The sequence below is a fragment of the Mixophyes fleayi genome, chromosome 10, assembly GCF_038048845.1.
Source record: "Mixophyes fleayi isolate aMixFle1 chromosome 10, aMixFle1.hap1, whole genome shotgun sequence".
In the NCBI taxonomy this organism is placed as follows: domain Eukaryota; kingdom Metazoa; phylum Chordata; class Amphibia; order Anura; family Limnodynastidae; genus Mixophyes; species Mixophyes fleayi.
Window position 1 is genome coordinate 39761932 of NC_134411.1, and position 25359 is coordinate 39787290.

The window sequence follows — 25359 nt, forward strand, 5'->3', positions numbered from 1 at the left end:
GCTTACAAATATGATTTTACCTCCACACAACAGGTCATAAGTTCCCCTTCATCTGCATACCACACATGCCTCTGGTAAGTATAATATTGGAGAAAATTATATGATATTTTCCTGTGACCCTATTAAGGTTGAATTTGTCATTATCCTATAATGTCTGCTGTGGGAGTAACTGCACAGCAAGAAGCAGCAAAAAGACAAAGGAAGGAGCGGGATAAAGCCAGACGACAAACTATGACTGATGACCAAACACAACGCAAACGTGATCGTCATCACCAGGCAAATATGACCCTTGTCAAATTGCCCATCACAGAGAAACCAATCAAAGAGCGAACAGGACAAGGTAACATCACAGTCAGCGAACAAGATTCCACGCCATTCCTGATGTCAGTAACTTTGATAAAAAAAATATTAATGCTCATAACTGTGGTCCCATTAACAGTATTTGTGAATTTTGCCACGCTAAGCATTTTGCGGCTGAGCAGCCATCTGACAAACTATTCAATCAATGCTGCCACCAGAGTAACGTCAAAATGGGTGCAAAGCAGTCCAACATGGTCTTACTCTTATTTTTTCCATCAATTTGACGAGCTTTTAACTAGAAGTCTAATAAAACACCACTAACCCAACATTATCATATGAACAATCTCACTTTACCGACTCAATCCACAAACCATATTGTCCTCGTATAGACCACCAGAAAGTGCTGCATTGAGTCTCATTCTAGAAAAGATTGTGCCTGTGCTATCATAGTGCCCCATTTAGACTAAGGCATACATTCAACTGAAGATACAATTTTAAAACTGGAAAAAACATTTTGTGCTGCCGGTTGGGGGCAAACTTAAATATGGGACCAGACTTACAGTTGGGAGTGGGTGCATCCTAGTTCAACAATAAATTACAGTGTGAAAATAATATCTGTGTGCTTTATGCAAAAGCAGTCTATCCTCAATGCTGCTACCCGCCTTATTTTTCTCTCCCACCACACTCTCGTCTGTCCCTCTCTGCCAGTCACTACATTGGCTCCATGTGGTCTACAGAATAACATGAAAACTCCTCATCCCCACCTACAAAACTCTCAACTAACCCCCCTTATACCTCCAACCTTCTCTCTACCCACACTCCTTCCCACCCCATCCGCTCTGCCAATGATACTACCCAACTTGTTACCTCTTGCTGCTTCCGCTTCCAGGACATTGCTCGGGCTGCTTTTCACCTGTGGAATGACCTCATAGGCCCTTTCAGATTAGTCTCTACTCTCCAAAGCTTGAAGCATGACATTAAAACTAATTTCTTTATTCAAGCCCTCCTTCTAACTCCATTACCTTGGCTATCACCTTCACTCCTCCACTTAGTACCACCCTTTTTGTGTCTCCCCCTTTCTGTAGGATGTAAGCTCTCATGAGCAGGGCCCTCTTTCCTCATGTTCTCCTTCTATTATTCTATTCTATTATTCTATTATTTCATCACCTTCTACACATCTAGGCCTGCTTCCCTAGCCCCTATTTGAGGCCAGGTCTACTTCACGTTGATCATTACCATCACTGTCACTCACTGTCCCGTAATTAACTTGATCTGCATTACCAAGTTATCTGTGTATAATGTGTCAATTAGTAGATATCTGGTCTTTGCATTATTTTTTTTATTTTTTTATGTATTATTGAATTTGTTATGGATTGTTGCTGTCTGTGATTTGTATACTACTGTAAATTTCATGTGCGATACTGCTGACCTTCTGTGGCACCTTATTAATAATAATAATAATAATAATACCATTTTCCCTGCATGTTAAAAAAATGTATTTGCACTGCTTGCATCTTAGCATGGTTTGCCCAGCTCAACATTTGCACTTTTTAGCTGGACTTGCCCTTAAGTCTCAATCAGTCACACAATCAGGGCCGGCGGAACTCAGTAAGCTGATAAGCGCGGCAGGAGGGTGATACATTTACAGGGCACCTGCCAGGCCGCTGGCGCCGAAAACAATATTTTTTTGGTGTGAGTGTCGTGCTCCCTTAAATTCCGAATGTGTTAACAGAGCAGGGACTGGAAAAAGCGCAGGAGTCTGAGATATCAGTTCATGTATAGTGAAGCCCCAAAGGGTCTTCAGTAGTATTTCCAGTAGTATACGATACACAGACAGCAGACTCAGGCAGTGGGCACTGGAGATCCCTGCCCACAATGTATCTCCCTTTCTCAGGAATTAAGTAACAGACTAATCTTTGCACAGGGACAGGTTATGGTGTTTGGCTGTGCCAATGTGGAAATGAAATTGAAATTCCCTCTGGGATTTTGCCAGGAAAATAAATTGTTTCACTCACAAAGAATCTAATAAAATAATATATGAAGTGTAAAACCAAACAGCAAGTTGGAACAGAAGAGATGAAAAACAAGGTTCCTACAAAATCTCCCTAGTTCTCAGTCACATTAGTCACTAGGGAGGAACCTTTCAGGACAGTGAAATATTTTTACTACTGCATCAATAAATTGATCAGTGGATGTACAAATATCATAAGCATTTTTTAAACATCAATTGACACTTTTATTAAAACAAAATATATAAAAAAAACATTTTTCAGACAGCCCTAGTGGAATCGCTTGATATTATAAAGATACATTGACACATTGAAATACATATAATAAAGTAATCTCTTATTTTTTTCTCTCTGTAGTATTCGTGTCAAATCCTTTAATCCTCAATTGAAGCAATTGCTTTAGTGATCAGATAATATTAAATTTGGGCATAGAAACAAAAGTTTTCAAAGGATCCTAGATTTAGGTTGACATCATAAATCGATTGTTTGAAGCCTGCATGCTATTTAAATATGTCTCAAAGTATATTAGTGGGTCAACTGATAAGAAGTTCAGATAGTATATATATATGGCATATTTGCAGTTTAAAATTGCCTTTCACAGAAGTTAAATTTGGCATATTTCAGCAATGATTGCAAGAGGCAACAGAACTCAGCCGCATTTAGAATTTTAATCCGCAGCCAGACAAGTCCATAAGCTTGTGCAGCTCATAAAGATTGAACCTGCTGTAAGAAAGCACATATGCTCGTTTCTGAGATTTCAACATAGCACCATTTAAGATGTACACCTTCCTCCAGGCAAGATTTTCACAGGTTATCCATTACCGCAACTGACGCATTTCATCACCCACAACACTCTGCGATTTCATCATTGGAAGTGGCTCACATTCAACTCTGGTACTATTTACAGGTACTCTGGCCAATCAGCTGTTTGAAGAGCAGCAGGTGTAATTAACACCCGGATAATCATGTGTATCCAGTGTCTGAATACTAGTCCACTTTTTTTTTTTTTACATAATAGTATCATCTTTCATAGAAAATATAAACAAAAAATTAAATAAGCACTTAAGAACTACAAATTGATCCCATTTATAGAAACACATTAATAGTTACTTTTCTAAATCAGTGAAGCACCTGATTAATATAATGATCCAATTTTATCTCAAACGTAGTTCACAATCAGAACCAGTACCAATATAGCTGGATATAAATTCATTTAAACTCTTTTGTGTTCATTAAAACCATATTTGCTGGCAGGAGAGAACTAAAAGTAGTTGATGATATAATAATTATTTCCAAAATATATTGGTAAAATAGCAGACAAAATTTGAAATATTAAGCAGTTAAATTTCCATTAAAATATATTTCTAATTTCAAAACAGTGTACATAGAGAAGATTCAGTCAATATAATATCTAATAAGAAAAGACTTAGCAGATTCTAAATACCACTGACCAGGTCTATTAACCTTAGCATATGCTACAGAACATGCAGGAAATCTTATTAGTGTGGCAATAGCCCTCTACTGCAGAAGCACACCCGAACAATTTCTTCCTTTTTATGTAGCTTTATTGTCAGGATGGTAAATGTTTTGACACCGTATACTTTCACAGCAATTATGGAGACCCTAAACACTAGCTATACATAGACCAGCTCTCTCTCAGAACCAGCCAGCTTCCCCAACATTGGTCTCAGTGAACAAATGACACAAACAAGCTTTTATACATGATACTCCTCCCCCAGCCTTAGCTTGATGGACAGGTGACACACCCACCTTCTCTTTAAGAGAAAACGCCCATCACTGGCTCTGTTTGAACTAACAGACACACCCTGTCTGTTTGCTGAGAGGAAGCAGCTTTCAAATAATGTAAGTTAACCAACTTTAAACTACACATAAGTCTTTACTTGGTTTAACCTGAATCTAGGTGCATAACTGTGCCAATGTCTTACTCTGCTTGTATGTTTTCTTTGCATCTTGTCAGATAGATGCCTCCCTTTGTTACATTAGGTATTGTTAAGTTCTAATTTCAAGATTTTTCTATATATTGGTTTGGGGATCCAGCTCTCCAACTTGAGAGCTGCTGTCATTAATCATTTTGAATCAGCAGTTTGCGGCTACTGACGTAATAAGTGTTATTAGAATGAGCGCCTGTCCCTATTCTTTTGAATTTCATGAAAGATTTCCACATCTCAAAGTTATGGCAACCAGTGCGGCATAAACTTGTAGAACATAGCAGAAGAGGTCTTCACCTATAGCAGCCGCCTTTCCCGTAGAGACTGGTTATGCTCACAGGCAGTGCTTTTTTTGAAAGAAAAATGGTGCCAGAACTCACCTCTTTCTGCCCCATCATTTTTCTATATTCCTCTATTTCTGTCCCCCTCGTTTTTTTGTAGCCCTCTTTCTGCGCCCCTCCCTCGCTTTCTGGAGCCTGTATTTACCTTCTATGCTTCTTTTCTCGCTTCTCTGGTTGTTTGATTGATCGTGGCTCCTCTCACTGGCAGCGTTGTGACATCACAACACTGCCAGAGCCGGAAGCTAGCACAGGACACACACTAAGATGTGGTGCTGCACTGTAGCAGCACCGCAAAGAAAACAAATGATAGAAGTCGCAAACATTAAATGTTCAAAAGTTAATTTTAAAACTTGGAAAGTCCGTCGAAAAAAGGTGCCGGAACTCAGTTCCGTGCGTTCTATGACAAAAAAGCACTGCTCACAGGTACTTGGATGCCCCCAGAACTTACACTCAGTGTAGTACAAGTTTATGGTCACAGGGCAGCGCTCAGCTACAGGGTGTAATACACAGAGTAGGGCTAGGCCAGAGGTCTGCGGACTGGAAAGAGTTGATAATGTCTGACTTCTCTGACAGAGCACAGGTAGAGACGTCTCGTACAAGCTGGGTCAGGGCCACAGGCAAAGGTTCAGAGTCCGGGTACAGGCAGAAGGTCCGGGTCACAGGCAAAGGTTCAGAGTCCGGGTACAGGCAGAAGGTCAGGGTCACCGACAAAGGTTCAGAGTCTAAGAACAGACAAAAGTCATACACAAGAAAGCAATCCAAGGTTTAAACATCAACAGAGAATATAAGCAGGTAGCAAACTGGAACAGAACACTATAACCGGCAGTGTGGCTCCGTCCTCACTGCCTTAAATAGTACTAAGAGCCAATCAGGGCAAAGCCCTGCAAGTATTCCCAGCACTTGCTTAATTAATTAATGGTACAGCCGGCCAATGAAAAGAGCAGAGTACCCAGCTGCATATTAATCTAATCAGCTATGAATGGTTGAGCCTTTAAACAGCCCTGCGTGCTCGCGCCCTGCTGTTTGACAGCTGGTGGGGCACGGCAGCAGGGAGCCTGAAACGTCCCTATTGTTGCCTAGGCAACCGGGAGGAGGGAGCCGGAAGTGACGCCCTGGTCATCATGGAGAAGAGTGGGATGACACCAACAGAAGACAGAGAGTCACGGCGGTGCCCGCGGCCGCTGCTGACACTCTGTTAGCGCCTGACTGCAAAGTATTATTGTAGCGAAAAGGAAAGAACAAGGTGAAAGCCCAAACTACTATCTCTTCATAAGGCGCTGCCTATACCATAATGAACAGGACAAACATCACATAAGTCCAAAACATGGTAATGGAGTCCAATGACTAATGAAATGGTTCATTTTCCGATCCTTACAATGGTGAAAAAATGGTAGATTTTGAGTTAGATTGGTTTTTGCAATAAAATATATAATTATTTTCATTTAGATACCATTTCAACTCATCAACCATGAAATAATTGATATGTGTTTGTTTTTTGGTCAATGTGCATGATCTTTTCATTATATTCTTATTAGGGATGTGCACCGGCGACTTTTGAGGTCTCGTGTTTTGTGTTTTGGATCCGGATTTTCATTATTTTTGGGGTTCGGATTTGTCTCGCAAAACACTTGACGAAAGGTCTCGGTTCGGATTTAAGGTTTTGGATTCGGATTTTTTTTGGAAAAAACATAAAAAGTTTAAAAATCAAGTTTTTGGGCTTATTTTCACTCCTATGCTATTAGTAACCTCAATAACATTCAATAACAAGCATTTCCACTAATTTACAGTGTATTCTGAACACCTCACAATATAGTTATTAGTCCAAAACGTTGCAACGAGGTATCTTTCTGGACTGCGTAGAGGAGTGGGTCACCACAATATATATAATAAGAAAACCATCAACTTGTATGATTCGCACCAATAAATGTACCTGGACTGCGTAGAGGAGTGGGTCACCACAATATATATTAAAAACCCTGAACTTGTATGATTCGCACCAATAAATGTACCTGGACTGCGTAGAGGAGTGGGTCACCACAATATATATTAAAAACCCTGAACTTTTATGATTCGCACCAATAAATGTATCTGGACTGCGTAGAGGAGTGGGTCACCACAATATATATAATAAGAAAACCATCAACTTGTATGATTCGCACCAATAAATGTACCTGGACTGCGTAGAGGAGTGGGTCACCACAATATATATTAAAAACCCTGAACTTTTATGATTCGCACCAATAAATGTATCTGGACTGCATAGAGGAGTGGGTCACCACAATATATATAATAAGAAAACCATCAACTTGTATGATTCGCACCAATAAATGTACCTGGACTGCGTAGAGGAGTGGGTCACCACAATATATATAATAAGAAAACCATCAACTTGTATGATTCGCACCAATAAATGTACCTGGACTGCGTAGAGGAGTGGGTCACCACAATATATATAATAAGAAAACCATCAACTTGTATGATTCGCACCAATAAATGTACCTGGACTGCGTAGAGGAGTGGGTCACCACAATATATATTAAAAACCCTGAACTTTTATGATTCGCACCAATAAATGTACCTGGACTGCATAGAGGAGTGGGTCACCACAATATATATAATAAGAAAACCATCAACTTGTATGATTCGCACCAATAAATGTACCTGGACTGCGTAGAGGAGTGGGTCACCACAATATATATTAAAAACCCTGAACTTTTATGATTCGCACCAATAAATGTACCTGGACTGCGTAGAGGAGTGGGTCACCACAATATATATTAAAAACCCTGAACTTGTATGATTCGCACCAATAAATGTACCTGGACTGCGTAGAGGAGTGGGTCACCACAATATATATTAAAAACCCTGAACTTTTATGATTCGCACCAATAAATGTACCTGGACTGCGTAGAGGAGTGGGTCACCACAATATATATTAAAAACCCTGAACTTGTATGATTCGCACCAATAAATGTACCTGGACTGCGTAGAGGAGTGGGTCACCACAATATATATTAAAAACCCTGAACTTTTATGATTCGCACCAATAAATGTATCTGGACTGTGTAGAGGAGTGGGTCACCACAATATATATTAAAAACCCTGAACTTGTATGATTCGCACCAATAAATGTACCTGGACTGCGTAGAGGAGTGGGTCACCACAATATATATTAAAAACCCTGAACTTTTATGATTCGCACCAATAAATGTATCTGGACTGCGTAGAGGAGTGGGCACTGGGCACCACAATAAAATATATAAAAAACCTTCAACAGGTCTGCATTACACTGCACATACGGCTGCTCCTCCATCCTCTCCATCATATACATGTTGGAGTTTTAGCGTGTGACAACCTCTTGTTTTTGATAATGTCAGTGCATTTTGAATATTTTTCAATTTGCCCCACACCACTGAATGTACTTTATCTATGATACGCATCTATCTATCTTGACTGCGTAGTGTGGTGGCCCCGGTACACAATTTGGTACCGAGGCCACAATATAATTAAAAAACCCTCCACGGGTCAGAATTCCACCAAAAAAGGGTATGGACTGCGTAGTGTGGTGGCCCCGGTACACAATTTGGTACCGAGGCCACAATATAATTAAAAAATTGGGCATCAACTGTCACCGTTGTTTAATATCTGATACACCTAAATATGGACTGCACAGTGGAGTGGCCCCGGTAGTAAATTTGGTGCCGGGGCCACAATACCTCCTCCAACTTCCAAGTGTAGTGTTTATAAAGACAGACAGCGTCGAAGTGTTATTAGTTGACTTTCTTAACCCTAAAATTGTCCCTGTTGCAAATATTCGTGCAATGGACAGTTACTTTTTTATTGAAAGACTCAAGCTTTCAAGTGTAGTGTTTATAAAATATAAACAACAATACAGTAGTTTTAGAGCACGTCAATACCTCTTGTTTTAAATTATGACAGGGCATTTTACTTTTGGTTTAATTTCTTGAATTTGTTTAAATTTGGTTTTACTTTTTGAACATGGCAAACGACTGTTGATTGGTCATATAATGCAAAAAAAAAAGTTCCAAGATGGAATTGTCCTTGGGCCCTCACACCCACCCTTATGTTGTTGAAATAGGACATGCACACTTTAACAAACAATTCATTTCAGCGACAGGGCCTACCAAACAACTTTGGCTGAAATGATTGGTTTGTTTGGGCCCCCACACCAAAAAAGCTATTCATCTCTCCCTGTACAGACTAAACAGGCTCTACTGAGGCAAGATGTCGTCCTCATCCTCAACCTCTGATTCCTCTCCCCCTACAGTGTGTACTTCCTCCTCATCACACATTATCAATTCGTCCCCGCTGGACTCCACAACCACAGGTCCCTCTGTAGTATCTGGAGGGCAGTGCTGTACTTCATTGAGGAATTGATTATTCATTTTTATAAACATCATTTTTTCAACGTTATGAGGAAGCAACCTCCTTCGCCGCTCACTGACCAGGTTCCCCGCTGCACTAAAAACTCTTTCCGAGTACACACTGGAGGGGGGACAACTCAGGTAAAATAGAGCCAGTTTGTACAGGGGCTTCCAAACTGCCTTTTTTTCCTGCCAGTAACAATATGGACTGTCTGACATGTCTACTTGGATGGTGTCAGCAAAGTAATCATCCACAAATTTTTCTATTGTGACAGCATCCAATGCAGCGAGAGTAGACATGTCTGCAATGGTTGGCAGGTCCTTCAGTCCGGACCAGATGTTATCAGCATCCCCGCCAGTGCCTCTTTTGGGAAAACTGAGCTTTTTCCTCGCAGCCATAGATGTGGAAGAAAATGAGGGTGGAGCTGTTGGTATGTCACGGTCCTCTTCAGAGGACAATCTCCTGACCAGCAGGTCTTTGCACCGCTGTAGACTTGTGTCCGCCGGAAACAGAGACACAACATACGCTTTAAACCGAGGATCGAGCACGGTGGCCAGAATGTATTCCTCTGACTTTAAAAGAGTGACCACCCTCGGATCCTGGCAAAGCGTACGAAGGGCTACATCCACAAGAGCTACATGCTTGGTGTAATCGCAATGGCTTACCAGCTCCTCCCTCACTTTCTCCAGCTGCTTCTGCAACAGCCTGATCAGGGGAATGACCTGACTCAAGCTGGCAGTGTCGGAACTGACTTCTCGTGTGGCAAGTTCAAATGGCTGCAGAACCTTGCACAACACGGAAATCAGTCTCCACTGCGCTTGACTGAGGCGCATCCCCACTCCTTTGCCTATGTCGTAGGTGGCTGTGTAGGCCTGAATGGCCTTTTGCTGCTCCTCCATCCTCTGCAGCATATAGAGGGTGGAGTTCCAGCGCGTCACAACCTCTTGTTTGAGGTGATGGCAGGGCAGGTTCATGCTTTTTTGATGTGCCTCTAGTCTGCGGTAGGCACTGGCTGAATGCCGAAAGTGTCCAGCAATTTTGCGCGCCACCGCAAGCATCTCCTGCACACCCCTGTCACTCTTGAGGTAATGCTGCACCACCAAATTAATGGTGTGGGCAAAACATGGGACGTGCTGGAAATTGCCCATATTTAATGCCCGCACAATGTTACTGGCATTGTCTGACACCACAAATCCCCATGAGAGTCTAAGTGGGGTAAGCCACTGGGAGATAATTTCCCTCATTTTCTCTAATATGTTGTCAGCGTTGTGCCTCTTATTAAAGCCTGTAATACACAATGTTGCCTGCCTTTGCACGAGCAGCCATTTTGTAGTTGCTGCTACTGATGCAGCTGTTGCTGTTGCTGCGGAAGGGGATGCATCTACCCAGTGGGCTGTCACAGTCATATAGTCCTTCGTTTGCCCAGAACCACTTGTCCACATGTCCATGGTTAAGTGGACAGTGGGTACAACCGCATTTTTTAGAGCACTGAGGACACTTGATCGTACTTCTCTGTACATTTTTGGTATCGCCTGCCTAGTGAAGTGGAATCTCGACGGGATTTGGTACCGGGGACACAATACCTCCATCAACCCTCTAAATCCCACTCCACTGATGGCGGACACCGGGCGCACGTCTAACACCAACATTGCAGTTACAGCCGCAGTTATACGCTTTGCAATAGGGTGACTACTATCGTATTTTGTGGTCATGGCAAACGACTGTTGGACGGTCAATTGTTTTGTAAAAGACTTAGCGGTCTTACGACTTCCCCTCTGGGAAGATGACCGACTAACAGCAGCAACAGCAGCAGTGGCAGTAGTAGGCGTACCGCTGCAGGATTCCTCAGATGAATCCCGTATTGAGGAGGACTCAGTCTGGCTGCTGACTTGGGCTGCAGGACTGAATCTGATGGAGATTGTGGAGGAAGTTGACGAGGAGGGTGTTGCTGGTGTGTATCCAACTGGACCACGGGATTTAGGTGTCCCTGTACCGATGAGGGTCCTAGCCCCAGTTCCTGAACTAACCACTGAACTATGAAGGTTATTCAGGTGACGTATAAGGGAGGATGTTCCTAGGTGGGCAAGATCCTTACCCCTGCTTATTTGAGCTTTACATAAGCTACATATGGCCATACATTGGTTGTCTGGATTTGGATAAAAATAACTCCAGACCGAAGAGGTGCATTTTTTGGTCTTCTGACCAGGCATGACGATGGGCTTTTTCATCCCATGGACATCAGCTGTTTCCCCCCCTGGTGCCTCATTTACAATAACCACATCACCATCCTCATCATCAAGTTCCTCCACAGCGCCAGCTACATCATCAATAGCCTCCTCCCGAGCCACCTCTTCCCGTACAGTGATAGGAAGGTCAGGCTTGACAACCACCAACATCCTTGGACTCGCCTTGTGGATTTGTGATAATTTCTCTTTAGAAGGCAGAGTTGTTTGCTGTTTTGTTGCTGACAGCATAACTCTCTTCAATTTTTTGTAGGGGGGGGGGAGGAGGAGGAGGGCTAAGATCCGTGGGTGAAGCTGAACCACTAGTCATGAACACGGGCCAGGGCCTAAGCCGTTCCTTGCCACTACGTGTCGTAAATGGCATATTGCCAACTTTACGTTTCTCCTCAGATGATTTTAAGTTTCTCTTTTTGTTACTTTTTCTTAACTTGGGCTTTTTGGATTTTACATGCCCGGTACTACGAGATTGGGCATCGGGCTTGGAAGACGACGTTGATGGCATTTCATCGTCTATGTCATGACTAGTGGCAGCAGCTTCAGCATTAGGAGGAAGTGGGTCTTGATCTTTCCCTACTTTATCCTCCAAATTTTTGGTCTCCATTATATGTAGCACAAGATACTGCAGAATGTGTGAACTTGGTAATATTGCAGTACCAATGGACTTATACTGCTGGATTGGTTTTGCAAATTTGGTTATAATTATATATATTTTTTTTAATTTTTAATTTTTAATTTTTTTTTACTTTTTTTTTATTTTTTAAAAACTTGTGAATAATGGGGAAATAACTATGCCCTTAGAAGCACAGAGCACAGGACACAGCACCACTGGACTGAACAGGACACGGCACAGGACCCAGCAGCACTACGGAACTCAGCAGGACAGAGCACAGGACACAGCACCACTGGACTGATACTGCAGAATGTGTGAACTTTGTAATATTGCAGTACCAGTGGACTTATACTGCTGGATTGGTTTTGCAAATTTGGTTATAATTATATATATTTTTTTTTAATTTTTTATTTTTTTTTACTTTTTTTTTTATTTTTTAAAAACTTGGGAATAATGGGGAAATAACTATGCCCTTAGAAGCACAGAGCACAGGACACAGCACCACTGGACTGAACAGGACATGGCACAGGACCCAGCAGCACTACGGAACTCAGCAGGACAGAGCACAGGACACAGCACCACTGGACTGATACTGCAGAATGTGTGAACTTTGTAATATTGCAGTACCACTGGACTTTTACTGCTGAATGTGTGAACTTGGTAATATTGCAGTACCAATGGGCTTATACTGCAGGATTGGTTGTGCAAATTTTGTGGTAATTAAAAAAAATGAAATTAGTTTTTGGTATTTTTTTAAATAACTTTTTTTTATTTTTTTAAACACAGGGGAATATTGGGGAAATAACTATGCCCTTAGAAGCACAGAGCACAGGACACAGCACCACTGGACTGAACAGGACACAGCACAGGACCCAGCAGCACCACTGACCTCAGAAGGACAGAGAACAGCACACAGCACCACTGGACTGATACTGCAGAACACAGCACAGCACAGCACAGCACAGAACTAAACAGCACAGCACAGAACTAAACAGCACAGCACGAGATCTACCAGGACAGAGGACCACCTAACACACCCTCCCTCTACCCTGATCAATGCCCGAGTGAAGATGGCGGCGACTAGCGGGGAATTTATAGGATCCGAGTATCGCGAGATCCGACAACGGGATTATGAGTCAGAGCCTCAGTTTCAGATTTGAATTTGGCGCCAATACCCGGATCTGTCTCTGATCCGACTCGGATCGGCAACGTTCGGGTGGGCTCGGATTTCAGAAATCCGAGTGCGCTCATCTCTAATTCTTATATGCATGATTCTTTTTTTTCATAGATATACAATCATAACAGGTTTTATTATGTGTAAGATAATTGGATATAAAATATTCTCTTCTTGAAATGAATATCCTAAATTGATTAGTCCAGTATTAATTCTTAAATTAATGTTTTATATTTTTAATGCAAAGGCTCTAGAATTTCTTGCATATGTATCTATTACTATATGAGTGGCAAAAGATTATTGAATATACAAATCTCGTATTAAGATCCCAATTGCAGCCATCTCCATCTTAGGGCATAATCATGGACTATATTATATGTGTATATTCATCTATGCCACCTCCTAAAGGCTGTCCATTGGGTAGTCATATCACATAATACTGGGACTGGTGGTCACATGACCGGAGACAGCATACATCAAAAATGATACATAACTAATCAATTGTAGTCTTTGGCAATTTAAGGATATAATATAAGACCAAATCCCCAGGAAGAGGCGTGTTAAGTATGAGGAATTCTGAAATAAGTTTGATGACCTCTAAAGATCATGTGATTAAGTATATGAGAGAGGAAGCTTCAAAATTATCTGTGAATTTGTATACCAGTTGAATTTATGCATCTTAGATTGTATTAGGAATTGTTTCATGTTATATGAATCATACTATTGCTATAATGTATCTATCCCTCTTTGAGAATGATCAGGTGATAGAAGCCTGAGCAAGTCACTTGATAGAGCTCCTTTACTATAAATAGTTGCTCTATTGGAATGACTATATATTCCTTGATAAATACCTGTGGAAGGTCGAAATGCGTCAGCACAGTCAATCTCCAGCCTTGCACTTACTGCCTAAACTGTTCTCAAGTGTCTATGATCCAGTGGGCTCTTAGATAAAAGAACTGTGTTATGAGCCATTACCATCGGCCAAATCTGTTAGGCGGCCATTACCTGGCATCTTTACATTAATTAAATCTGAGATCTATATATATCTCTACTTATGTTTAATATGTTTTTAATAAATTTTGATTGAAGGTAATACACTATTGCACATTCTTGTTTTCTTCCACATATATCTGCTTCATGAACATGATACTTGTATCTCAAAGAAGATTTTTTCACCATTGTGTGGATCGGATAAAGAACCATCTCATTATTCATTGGACTCCATTACCATGTTTTGGACTTATGTGATGTTCATCCTGTTCATTATGGTATAGGCAGTACCTTATGATGTTGTGAATTATTATTTTAAGTTGGCCCTCGTTGATATCGTGTTTTGTGATTCAGGTGCCTGAGAGTAGGGATACATATATTTTTATTTTTTTTCCACTCATTTTTTTAGCTACTTCTTCAGTACGTAATGGCTTCCATTTCAAAAAACATATAATTGGACAATTTTCTGTATATTCTTTTCACAGGCCTTCACCGCAACATTACAAAAATCTACTGACTTTTCAGTTTGCCATTGAGAAACTTAACAACAATTCTTATCTTTTACCTAATATAACACTTGGATATCATGTATATGACTCATGTAATGCTGGGAATAAGGCAATAAAAAGTGTATTACAGATATTATCTGGACCCGGACGTACGGTGCCTAATTATTCCTGTACAGAGAGAGGCAAAGTGATTGGTTTTATTGGAGATCACCATTCAGTAACGACTGTACCAATAGCCCAATTCTTAGGAGCATATCATTATTCACAGGTAAACAAGACATGGGTTTTCTAAAACAATTGAATACAATGTTAGCAACAATGAATATTTGACTTGTCAATGTGATTGTGGATAGTTTGTATTCTCTGGTGTAGTGTGGTCATTACATCTGGACTACTGTACAGTTTATTTTTTTAGATTGTCCAGTTACCAGTTTCTGCTACATATCTGACTCTGATCCTTGGCAAACAGCACTTCTACTTCATATCAGCTTTTTGTCATCCAGCTTACTTTGAATTCTACTGTGAGTCCTGCAGCTTGAACATATAGCTGCTTATATGAAACAATTGTCTGCTGGCTAGGAAAGAAGAAATATTATCTACAGGTGTTTAGGTGTCTCTCGGATTAAATTTTCCATGCTCCACACATACAAAAAACCCCTATAGGCGCTAAGGAATAAAAAGCTTAAATAGCAGCTGCTGTCACATAGGATTGTGGAATTATTCCAATATAAATTGTGCCAAGAAAAAAACACTGTGACTGCACTAAGTAGATAGTCAATTGACATTAACATCAAAAAGAGTCACATTCCCTTTTATAATTATACATAAAATATTTATTTATAAATGATAAATAAAAACTCAATAAAAACACACAAATATGACCGATAATCAACTAATAAACACTGGATAATATAAAATCAATATATGATAATCAGTTGCTGCATTGAGGAGTTATACAGTTCCTACTTGGTACTACTATGGCCAAAATAGTACTATAAAGGCTATATTTCTACAGTTCAGTTCCTGGATACAAAGTGTTGCAATGTGCACATAAAGCTGCTGATTAAATTTACCGAATTATTGGCTACTAACAGACTTTTCCACGCTTATAAGTTACAGCATCCTGCACAGGGTTCGAACTTGCGGAGGGTAGAGATCACGCCAGTGTAGCTCTAATAGTGAGAGTCCCAGTCACATGACTCTGATGCTGAGTCTGTTGTCCAAATTTCAATATCATAGGAGGATCCATAGATTTTTAGCTTGCAAGTAGGAGGTAACCTCTTACCTCTCTGTATGTATGTATTACCCAGTATTGTTTTATTACTGTTTGTTCTCAATTGTAAAGCGCTACAGAATCTTCTGGCGCTATATAAATAAATGTTGTTGATGATGATGATGATCCTCCGTTACTTGAAAATTAGTATAGCAGAAATAGTTGTTACAGCTCCAGAATGATAAAGAACGCTTTTGTGCAGACTGCACTTTCATCAGAAGGAAATTGGTGTAATGAGGGTGATCCCACTTTATTTATTCAATTAGAAACCAATTAGAAACCACAATAGTTAATTGCACACATTTGGCAATCAGCGATTAAATTTGTGTAAAATGCAAATCAATAACACATCTTGGCTAGTAGAGAAATCTTTATACATCATTCTGCCCGTTGATACTGCACTGAGGGAGTCTGGGTTTGTCTCACTTGCGTTTGGACTTTTGCTTCCTTAATGTGATTAGAAAGATTGGTTACCCTGCATTATCAATATTGGATCTGTAAGTAATATTGTCTACTGTCAGAACTGTTATTATACTGTTTGAAGTACCACAGATTGCCAATGTTTCTGAAGACCTCTAATTACTACAGCTGTTTGAGGCTACCATTACTAGAAACCTGTGTTTGCTCTGTATCTGATCATCAGTTACTCTGGATGTTTTCTACATATTCAATATAAATTCATGGTAGAATATCATCATCATCATTTATTTATATAGTGCCACTAATTCTGCAACGCTGCACAGAGAACTCACTCACATCAGTCCCTGCCCCATTGGAGCTTACAGTCTAAATTCTCTAACAAACACACACACAGACTAGGGTCTATTTGTTAGCAGCCAATTAACCTACCAGTATGTTTTTGGAGTGTGGGAGGAAACCGGAGCACCCGGAGGAAACCCACGCAAACATGGGGAGAACATACAAACTCTTCACAGATAAGGCCATAGTCGGGAATTGAACTCATGATCCCAGTGCTGTAAGGCAGATGTGCTAACCACTGCGCCACCGTGGCTCCTAGGCGTAGGTGCTAGGTTATTAGATGATTCAACAGAAGGTATATGAAATCAGACAGTGTACATGAAACCGCTAAATTATTTATTGCAAATATGGTAGAGCTACCAGTGCACTGGATAAAGGTTTGTAGAATAATGTACAGTTCTATAATAATCACTGAAGATGAGAACAAGGAGGGGGGGAGAGTTGATAAAAACTGTGAACAGCCTAGAGATGGAATGATGAATCCACAGTTGTTTGCACTGCTCTCCTGCCTCTATCTTGTCTTGAATTACCTTAGTGCTGACTTGTGGCCGAAAGGGTTAAGTTTTAGAGGTTTCTTGGTGGAAGACAAGGAGTGTCCATGATGGGATAGCGAATGTACAAGGACATAGAAAATACAAATTTTAAGTTGCTAATATAACTATCAGTGTTTCATTGATGGCTAATTAATTTTTGAAGCGTGGGTTATAAAATGTTTTGAAATTTGAAACAAAATTATCTTTTAATGTTTATTTGTTTTTAACAAAATTGTGTTTTCAAATATTAATTTAAGACAACAAATTCTATAAAAATGTCAAACATAACAATATATTAAATAATTCTAATGTTGGAGTTTTACTCCTCTCTACCGGAGATCTCCACATATATTGCTTAACAGACCAAATTATTTTGTTTATATTATTTAAATGTCCTTTTCTAATTAGAATGTCTTTCAAATAATTGATCTAAAACTGCAAGTTATATATGAAAAGTCAAATGTAATGACAAATTAATTAAATGTCTATAATAAAGTTGTTTAAATCTATAAAATGTATTTTGAAATTATATTTTGTTTGAACTTTTAATAAAATCTTTGTGAAATGAATCTAGTCACTATGGCCCAATATGTGATTCACTTCACAAAACCAAGCAGATACTTAAAAAGTTTAATAGGCAGTCAGACTTTAAATTGTAAAACATATATTACTTATTGTATTTATTTGTTCCTTGTAGATCAGCTATGGTGCAACACATTCTGCGCTAGGTGACAGACGTTTTTATCCAACTTTTTTCAGAACTCTTCAAAATGATCGCACTATTTATTCAATGTTATCTAAAATTCTAAAATATTTTGGATGGACGTGGATTGGAATTTTAGCCTCAGATGATGACAGCGGAGATATGGAAGTTGAACTTCTGACAAATTATGTGACCAGAAGAGGCATCTGTGTTGCTTTCACCATAAAAATGAGCTTCAAACATAAAGACTGGATAAATAAAAGGACTGCTCAAATAATAAGAAAATCAAATGCTAAAGTTATAATACTTTGTGGGACATTTTCTCAGACTTTCATGAAATGTCTAGAAGTAATGTATGATGTTCTCAGTGACCGGACCATAGTCTTGAGTCCTATATGGGCAAATAACAAGTTTCTCATGGAATTGATTGGCAATATATTTAATGGTAGTTTGGTTCTTGACAATTTGCAAATAGTATTACCAGATATGTTGAGATTCTTAAAGAAAATTATACCTGACAATTACCCTAAAGATAAGTTACTTGAACATATTTACATATTATACTATAATTGTTGCTTCAGTAACCAATCAGAGTGTTATAATTATGGCCCCATGTATAATATAAGTCTTCATAAATGCTCTGGAAAAGAGATGATTATACGACTACGCCATTTTAGCTACTATGGGATTTTCCCGCGAGTGTATTTAGCAGTCACTGTTATGGCTCGTGCTCTAAATATTATGCACTTATTTCTGTACAATGAACATCAAAAAATGGAAACTAAATTCTACTCTTATAAACATCAGGTAACAAAAATGTATTAACAAATGATGGTCTCTAACTGACGTCCATTTGGAAATGTATTTAAAAAATACCTTCTATAGGAAGGACACCATTAACTACATATTACATAGTATAAAGATGAATAATTATGGAAGAGTTTTATTTTCAAATGAATGTGTTACTTTGAACGAATTGTTCAGTTTTATTTTGAAGCTGGAAACCACAAAGAGACTCACAAACAATGCTGTTTAATGCAGGGTATATTTATATACTGAGTAGTTTTCTCTCCAATTGGTCTATTTATTAAAGGGAGATAAGCCCTAAATCCTGCAAAAAGGGGATTTTTATCGCAAAATGTAAGGGTTCCAATTATTTACTAAATGCCCCGGCCAGTAAAGGTTATTACAGACAGGTGGCCATCGCTTGGGGTCTCCCAAGCAGTACAAGTACTACTCTGGTTGCTATCACCATCTCAGGACGGCGGTAGCTGGGTGTGCCCACAGGAAAAATTTATTAGAATTAAAATAAAACATTTGATTTATTTTGTTTTGGGGGCTGGTTTTCTATGTTTTCATTTACGCAGCGATAGAAAATCTAAATATCTAAGGGGGTCTTCATAAATAGACCCCATCTGCACATTTCCTGTTATAACCATGTCATTTCTCAGAATTCCTGTGTAATCAGTCTATCCGAAACTTGCACCAAACTGTGTCTCCCTCCAGAAAATTGTTCAGATTATATGAATATGCAACATTTGTGTACGGTCTTTAATCTGTGAAAAAGAATACACGCTTCTTTAATTTAATGAAATGTGTAGCAATGAAGGAAATAATTTGAAAAAGTGCAGCCAGGACAATTAATTGTCTGGCACTCTAAAGCAAACATATAAATCACTATGTGTCAGTAGGTACAGCATATAAATATTCCAATATAGCTATATTGGGATAATCTCACCTGTCAACGCCAAGGCATCTCCTGTAGGTGAGTCCCTAGACTGTGAAACAAATGGGCGCGTGCACATCCAGGCAACTCTGCAGAAGAATCAGAGCTCGCTGCACATTATAATTGTCTGTCAGTGGAGAAATGCCTCTCTACAGTCAATTCAAGTGATCTAAAAAACTGACACCAATAATAAAGACCTGGGGGTAAATGTATCAAGCTGCGATTTTTTTTCAGCAATTTGACTACTGGCGATTGTATGAGTATGTGCAAAGTCACCATATGTATTAACCTGCGATTTTGACATTCCAAAATCCAATCTCCGGCAATTTGTGTCGATTCTAAAACACCTATCCTGCTGATGGTTTGGTCAAACTCGGTTGAGATTTAACAGAATAAAAAAAGCATGTTGTTAGATCTCTCTGGCCATTCTTACATAAGAGGAGACAAAATATAAGTTTTAATTATGAGAGTAATCATGATTTCTTGTTTAGAGGGGCAAAAATTATTATTAATTAATCTTACGGGGGTCAAATTATTTTATCAATTAATTAGTGGGCCAAATATCATTAATGATTATATGAAATGGAAATATTTATTATTTTATTATATTATAGTGACATGCTATTTTATTACCAGTGGGGCAATACATTTTTTTTTCTGATTTGCAACGCTTAAAATTTCCTGATGGGGACACCACATGAAGTACATACTTGTGGCACTACTTCTGCTGCCCTATGCCTGAGATGTGTATCAGATATTCTAACACATTTTTTCTTTTTTTTCTTATTAGATAAACACAAAATAAAGATATCTTGCATTTTTGTACATGTTTACTTATACAATTTACACATGCAGTTCTCTACATTTCTAGATCTAATGTGTCTTTTGGACGAATGTACCTGTGTGATGCCCCTGAGTGATGGGGTATGAATGAAACCACCTGTATGACAGGCTAGTGCATAGTGGCAGGACAGGAGCATTTGAATGTAGCCAGTACCCTCTTCCAGTATAGCAGGGATCAGGGATAGTGGTTGTGTGGTTACTGAGAGGGACACTCTGAGACTCAACTGTAACTAATAATGTATGTGAGAGCAAGAACTTGAGTTGCAAGAGATAGGTTCTGAAACCCAACAAGATGTAGAGAGAGGAGTCAGTATAACTGCTGAGAGTAGCGATGTGAAATCAAAGTTGCCTCTAAGTCGGTGTGACCGGCTGGAGAGACGAGATAGCTGGAGACTTCCCTAGAGAAGCAAGTGTGACAAAAGTCCAGGCATGAGTATTAATGTCGGCTGGGTGTGGAACGGCTAAAGAGGAAGAGGTACCCTCTAGTGAGATCAGGGCAAGAGAATTGACCGTGGTACAACTGAGACTGAATCAGTGAAGTGAACAACTCATTGTGCCTGGGTTAGAAAGGGCTGAGCTACACCTGGGTGGCCGGTATTAGGTGTTTACACCTACACTGCCCCACAGATGGTCAGGGGCTACATTACACTGTTAGTTATTATATAGTGCCGCCATATTTCACAATGCAGAGAATATTTGATCATTCACATCAGTTCCTGACAGTTTAAAGTCTCTACCACAGGAAACACACAAACATTAGAGTTCTTTTACAGCAGCCAATGAACCTACCAGTATGTTTTTGGAATGTGGGAGGGAATCGAAGAACCCGAAGGAAACCCACGCAAACACGGGGAGAACATACAAACTTCACATCGTTAGCCAGTGGACACTAGCTGAATCAATATATCCATAATAATATATAGTTAATTAGTCATTTTAAGTTATCTGTATATTATGCACAATATTATGAATTCGCTTCATTTAATTGTTTTAAAGTTACATCACTATTTGAAGAATCTTAAATATTCATCTGATGATGACTCACCTCTATTTTTTGATGAAAATGGACATTTTATTACTAATTATCAGATTTTAAATTGGATAATAACAAATCAAATGAAAGTGAGATCATTGCAAGTTGGTGAATTCAGACCATTGGATAAAGAAGATCGTCAGATTTTAATCAATAAAAGTGCAGTAACATGGAAGAAGGGTGTCAATCAGGTTAGGTACAATCACTGTTTACTTAATTCTTATATATATCACATCAATTGACAATTTTAATTGATGTTTCTATAAATATTTTTTTCTATAAACAGTGTTCACCTTACATCAGATGTAAGGTGCTTCACTTACATATTTCTGACATGAGGATCAGTAGGGTTCATTCTCTCATGTTCCATTAATGGACACAAATGTTTCCTAATCAAAGGATACATCTGTAATATGAAAAAGGAAGTTGTGTCATGTGACTTCCTGTAGGCTGCACCCTCAGTTATTGCTGCAACCTTAAGACCATCGCGTGTAATGTAAGGAATTATGAAGATTGGTTTATCAATGAATATTCTGACTAAACGATGCCCCTACCCCTTACAATGCTCAGCATACTAGAAGTAACCTCAGCACTCTATGACCTATATAAAAGCTCTGTGGCCTTGTTCTTACCTTATGGTCAGAGACTCCACGGTAACTTCTTATAACGTTATAATTTACAACAGAGGATGCATTATCCTAATTACACATTTTCATTATAGAAAACACTCAGTGATAGACTCATAGACGTTTCCATCCTTAACAACCTTTTCCCCTAAATTATTCCATTTTTCTTTTTTTAAATAACACATTTAGTCAGGGCCGTATTTACATTTTATGCTACCGTAGGCTCTTATGTGTTCCTACAAAACTCCTGGTAAACCTAAATTAGTAGGATAAGGGGAGAATTGGCTTCTATAACTGCTTAGGTCTTCCCCATCCTGGTCAATGAACCCAGGGGTACCCTCTTTTGATGAAGTAGGTAATCTATTTTTTAAAAAAATGGGCTATCTATATTATCCCTACACAATTTATATTTCATTTCAAGACCATGTAAACTAGCAAATAAAATGCAATATCATTTGCAAGTGTAGATTTTATTATGACAACCTATGGTCCTGCTTATTGCTGTTTTGGAAATTGGTTGCCAAAGCAATCATCACAAAGTATTTATTGGTAGTGTTTAGAAAATAAATACACACATTTCTTATAATTCACTTTCTTAGGAGGTTTATGCAAACTAGCGGCATTTTCTGAATATTGAAAGTCTTTTGATATTGAAATGTGACTAGCCCAAGCAAATGGCAAAAAAGGTTCAGCATTGGGATGAGAAACGACTCAACAGTGAAGGGGTTAACAAAGACCAGCAAGACAGATTTTTGGAAAAATAAATTTCTAGAACAAGGCGATATATTGTGAAATTGGAGGGAGGAAGATTAAGGGCTAGATTTACTAAGCTGCAGGTTTGAAAAAGTGGGGATGTTGCCTATAGCAACCAATAAGGTTCTAGCTGTCATTTTGTAGAATGTACTAAATAAATGAAAGCTAGAATCTGATTGGTTGCTATAGGCAACATCCCCACTTTTTCAAACCCGCAGCTTAGTAAATCTAGCCCTAAAAGTTAATAAGAAAAAGAACATTTTAAATAATGTGTGATAGATCGATCTCCATGTAAAATAATTTAAGAATCCCTCGGGAAGATATGGTGATTACATAAGACTTAGATCTAAAACATTAAGAATTGTAAAACAATATATATATATATATATATATGTATATATATATATATACATGAAAACTGTCACATAAATATATTATATCTATTTCAGATTCCAGACTCTCGCTGCTCAAGAATGTGTTTACCTGGGAGCAGAAAGGTCCCAAGACCTGGAATACATCCCTGCTGCTATGACTGTGCTCCGTGCTCCGAGGGAGAAATATCCAATACAACTGGTACATTTTATGTGCTCTATAAACATGCAAATAAATTTGTACATTTCCCAATCTCATGAATGAACAGATCATGTGGGAGGGGCATTGATATCACCACTCCCTGTTTGAAACAAGCAACCAGCAGTCGCAGGTGGAGAATGTTGGAGATTTCAATGGAACCTTCACATATTTTATTGGAGTGGTTACATTTTGTGAACCTCCATTTACCTTTTATCAAGTAAAGTCATATTACTATATATATACACAACATTAATATACCCATCCCCCACCCCCAGATAATGTAACACACCTATACCCATAAGATAACATTAATAAGCCCATACCCCAAGATAACAATAATATACCCATACCCCTCAGATAACATTAATACACCCATACCAACAAGATAACATTAATATACCCATACCCTCAGATAACATTAATACACCCATACCCCCAGTTAACATTAATACACCCATACCCCTCAAATAACAATAATACACCCATACCTACAAGATAACATTAATATATCCATACCCCTAGATAACATTAATACACCCATACCCCCAGTTAACATTAATACACCCATACTCCTCAGATAACATTAATACACCCATAACCCCTAGATGACATTAATACACCCGTACCCTCAGATAACATTAATATACCCATACCCCCAAATAACATAATATACCTATACTCCCAGATAGCATAATATACCCATATCCCCAGATTACATTAATACTCCCATACCCCCAGATAACATAATGCACCCATACCTACAAGATAACATAATACATCCATACCTACAAGACATCATAATTCTCCCCTTTCCTCCCAGGCCTGCCCCAACCAGGCGGTCTCCCTCTACAATCACACCCTCACCTCCGCTCTGGACGCGGTCGCCCCTGCCTACTCCGTCCACCCCCGCTGCTCCAAACCCCAACCCTGGCACTCCAAATTTACCCGCTTCCTCCAAAAATGCTCCCGTTGCGCCGAACGTCACTGGAGAAAATCCCGCTCCCTGGCTGACTTCCTCCACTTTAAATTCATCCTTTCATCCTACAGCTCTGCCCTCTCACTCGCTAAACAATCTTTCTTTAAATCCCTCATCTCTTCCCAGTCCTCTAACCCCCGCCGCCTCTTTGCCACCTTCAGCACTCTCTTGGCCCCCTCCCCTCCCCCCACCCCCTCCTCCCTGACTGCCTCTGATTTCGCCTCCTTCTTCTCTTCTAAAATCGAGGCCATCCGACTTGAAATCTCCTCCTCCACTCTCTCTTCCACCCCTCCCACTCTTCTGTCCTCCCCCCCCAACCACCTTCCCCTCCACTCCTTCCGTCCCACCACCGGCGAGGAAGTCCACTCTCTCATTTTATCCTCCCCCCCACTACCTGCCCCCTGGATCCCATCCCCTCCCACCTTCTTCGCTCCCTTTCCCCCACCACCTGCTCCCACCTCGCTCACCTCTTTAATCTCTCCCTCTCCACTGGCATCTTCCCCTCCTCCTTCAAACATGCTCTCGTATCCCCCATTCTTAAGAAACCTAATCTCGACCCCACTTCTCTCTCGAACTATCGCCCCATATCTCTTCTCCCTTTTGCCTCCAAAATTCTCGAGAGGCTCGTCTGCAGCCGTCTCACCTCCTACCTTTCTGAATACTCCCTCCTTGATCCTCTCCAGTCTGGTTTCCGCCCACTCCACTCCACTGAAACTGCCCTGGCTAAAGTCACCAATGACCTCCTCTCTGCAAAAGCCAGGGGCCACTTCTCCCTTCTCATCCTCCTTGACCTCTCTGCAGCCTTTGACACCGTTGACCACCCCCTCCTCCTTCACACCCTCCAGTCTTTCGGCCTCTCCGGCCCAGTCCTGTCCTGGTTCACCTCTTACCTTACTCACCGTTCCTTCTCTGTCACCACCTCTGGGTCTCTCTCCCCCCCATCCACCCTTCCAGTCGGGGTCCCTCAGGGCTCTGTTCTGGGACCCTTACTCTTCTCTCTATACACCTCCTCCCTGGGTGAACTCATCAGCTCCTTCGGCTTCAGCTACC

General features: G+C 39.8%; 1 protein-coding gene across 1 annotated transcript in view; it reads left to right on the top strand.

Moving 5' to 3' along the window:
- The first annotated feature begins 231 nt into the window (after positions 1-231).
- Positions 232-25359, top strand: part of LOC142104183 (vomeronasal type-2 receptor 26-like) — a 31378-nt gene continuing 6250 nt past the window's right edge. Inside the window, exons 1-5 of the mRNA XM_075188707.1 lie at positions 232-383; positions 14488-14779; positions 17774-18253; positions 21438-21572; positions 23210-23333. Coding sequence (XP_075044808.1) covers positions 232-383; positions 14488-14779; positions 17774-18253; positions 21438-21572; positions 23210-23333 — 1183 coding nt within the window. The remainder of the gene's footprint in view (positions 384-14487; positions 14780-17773; positions 18254-21437; positions 21573-23209; positions 23334-25359) is intronic.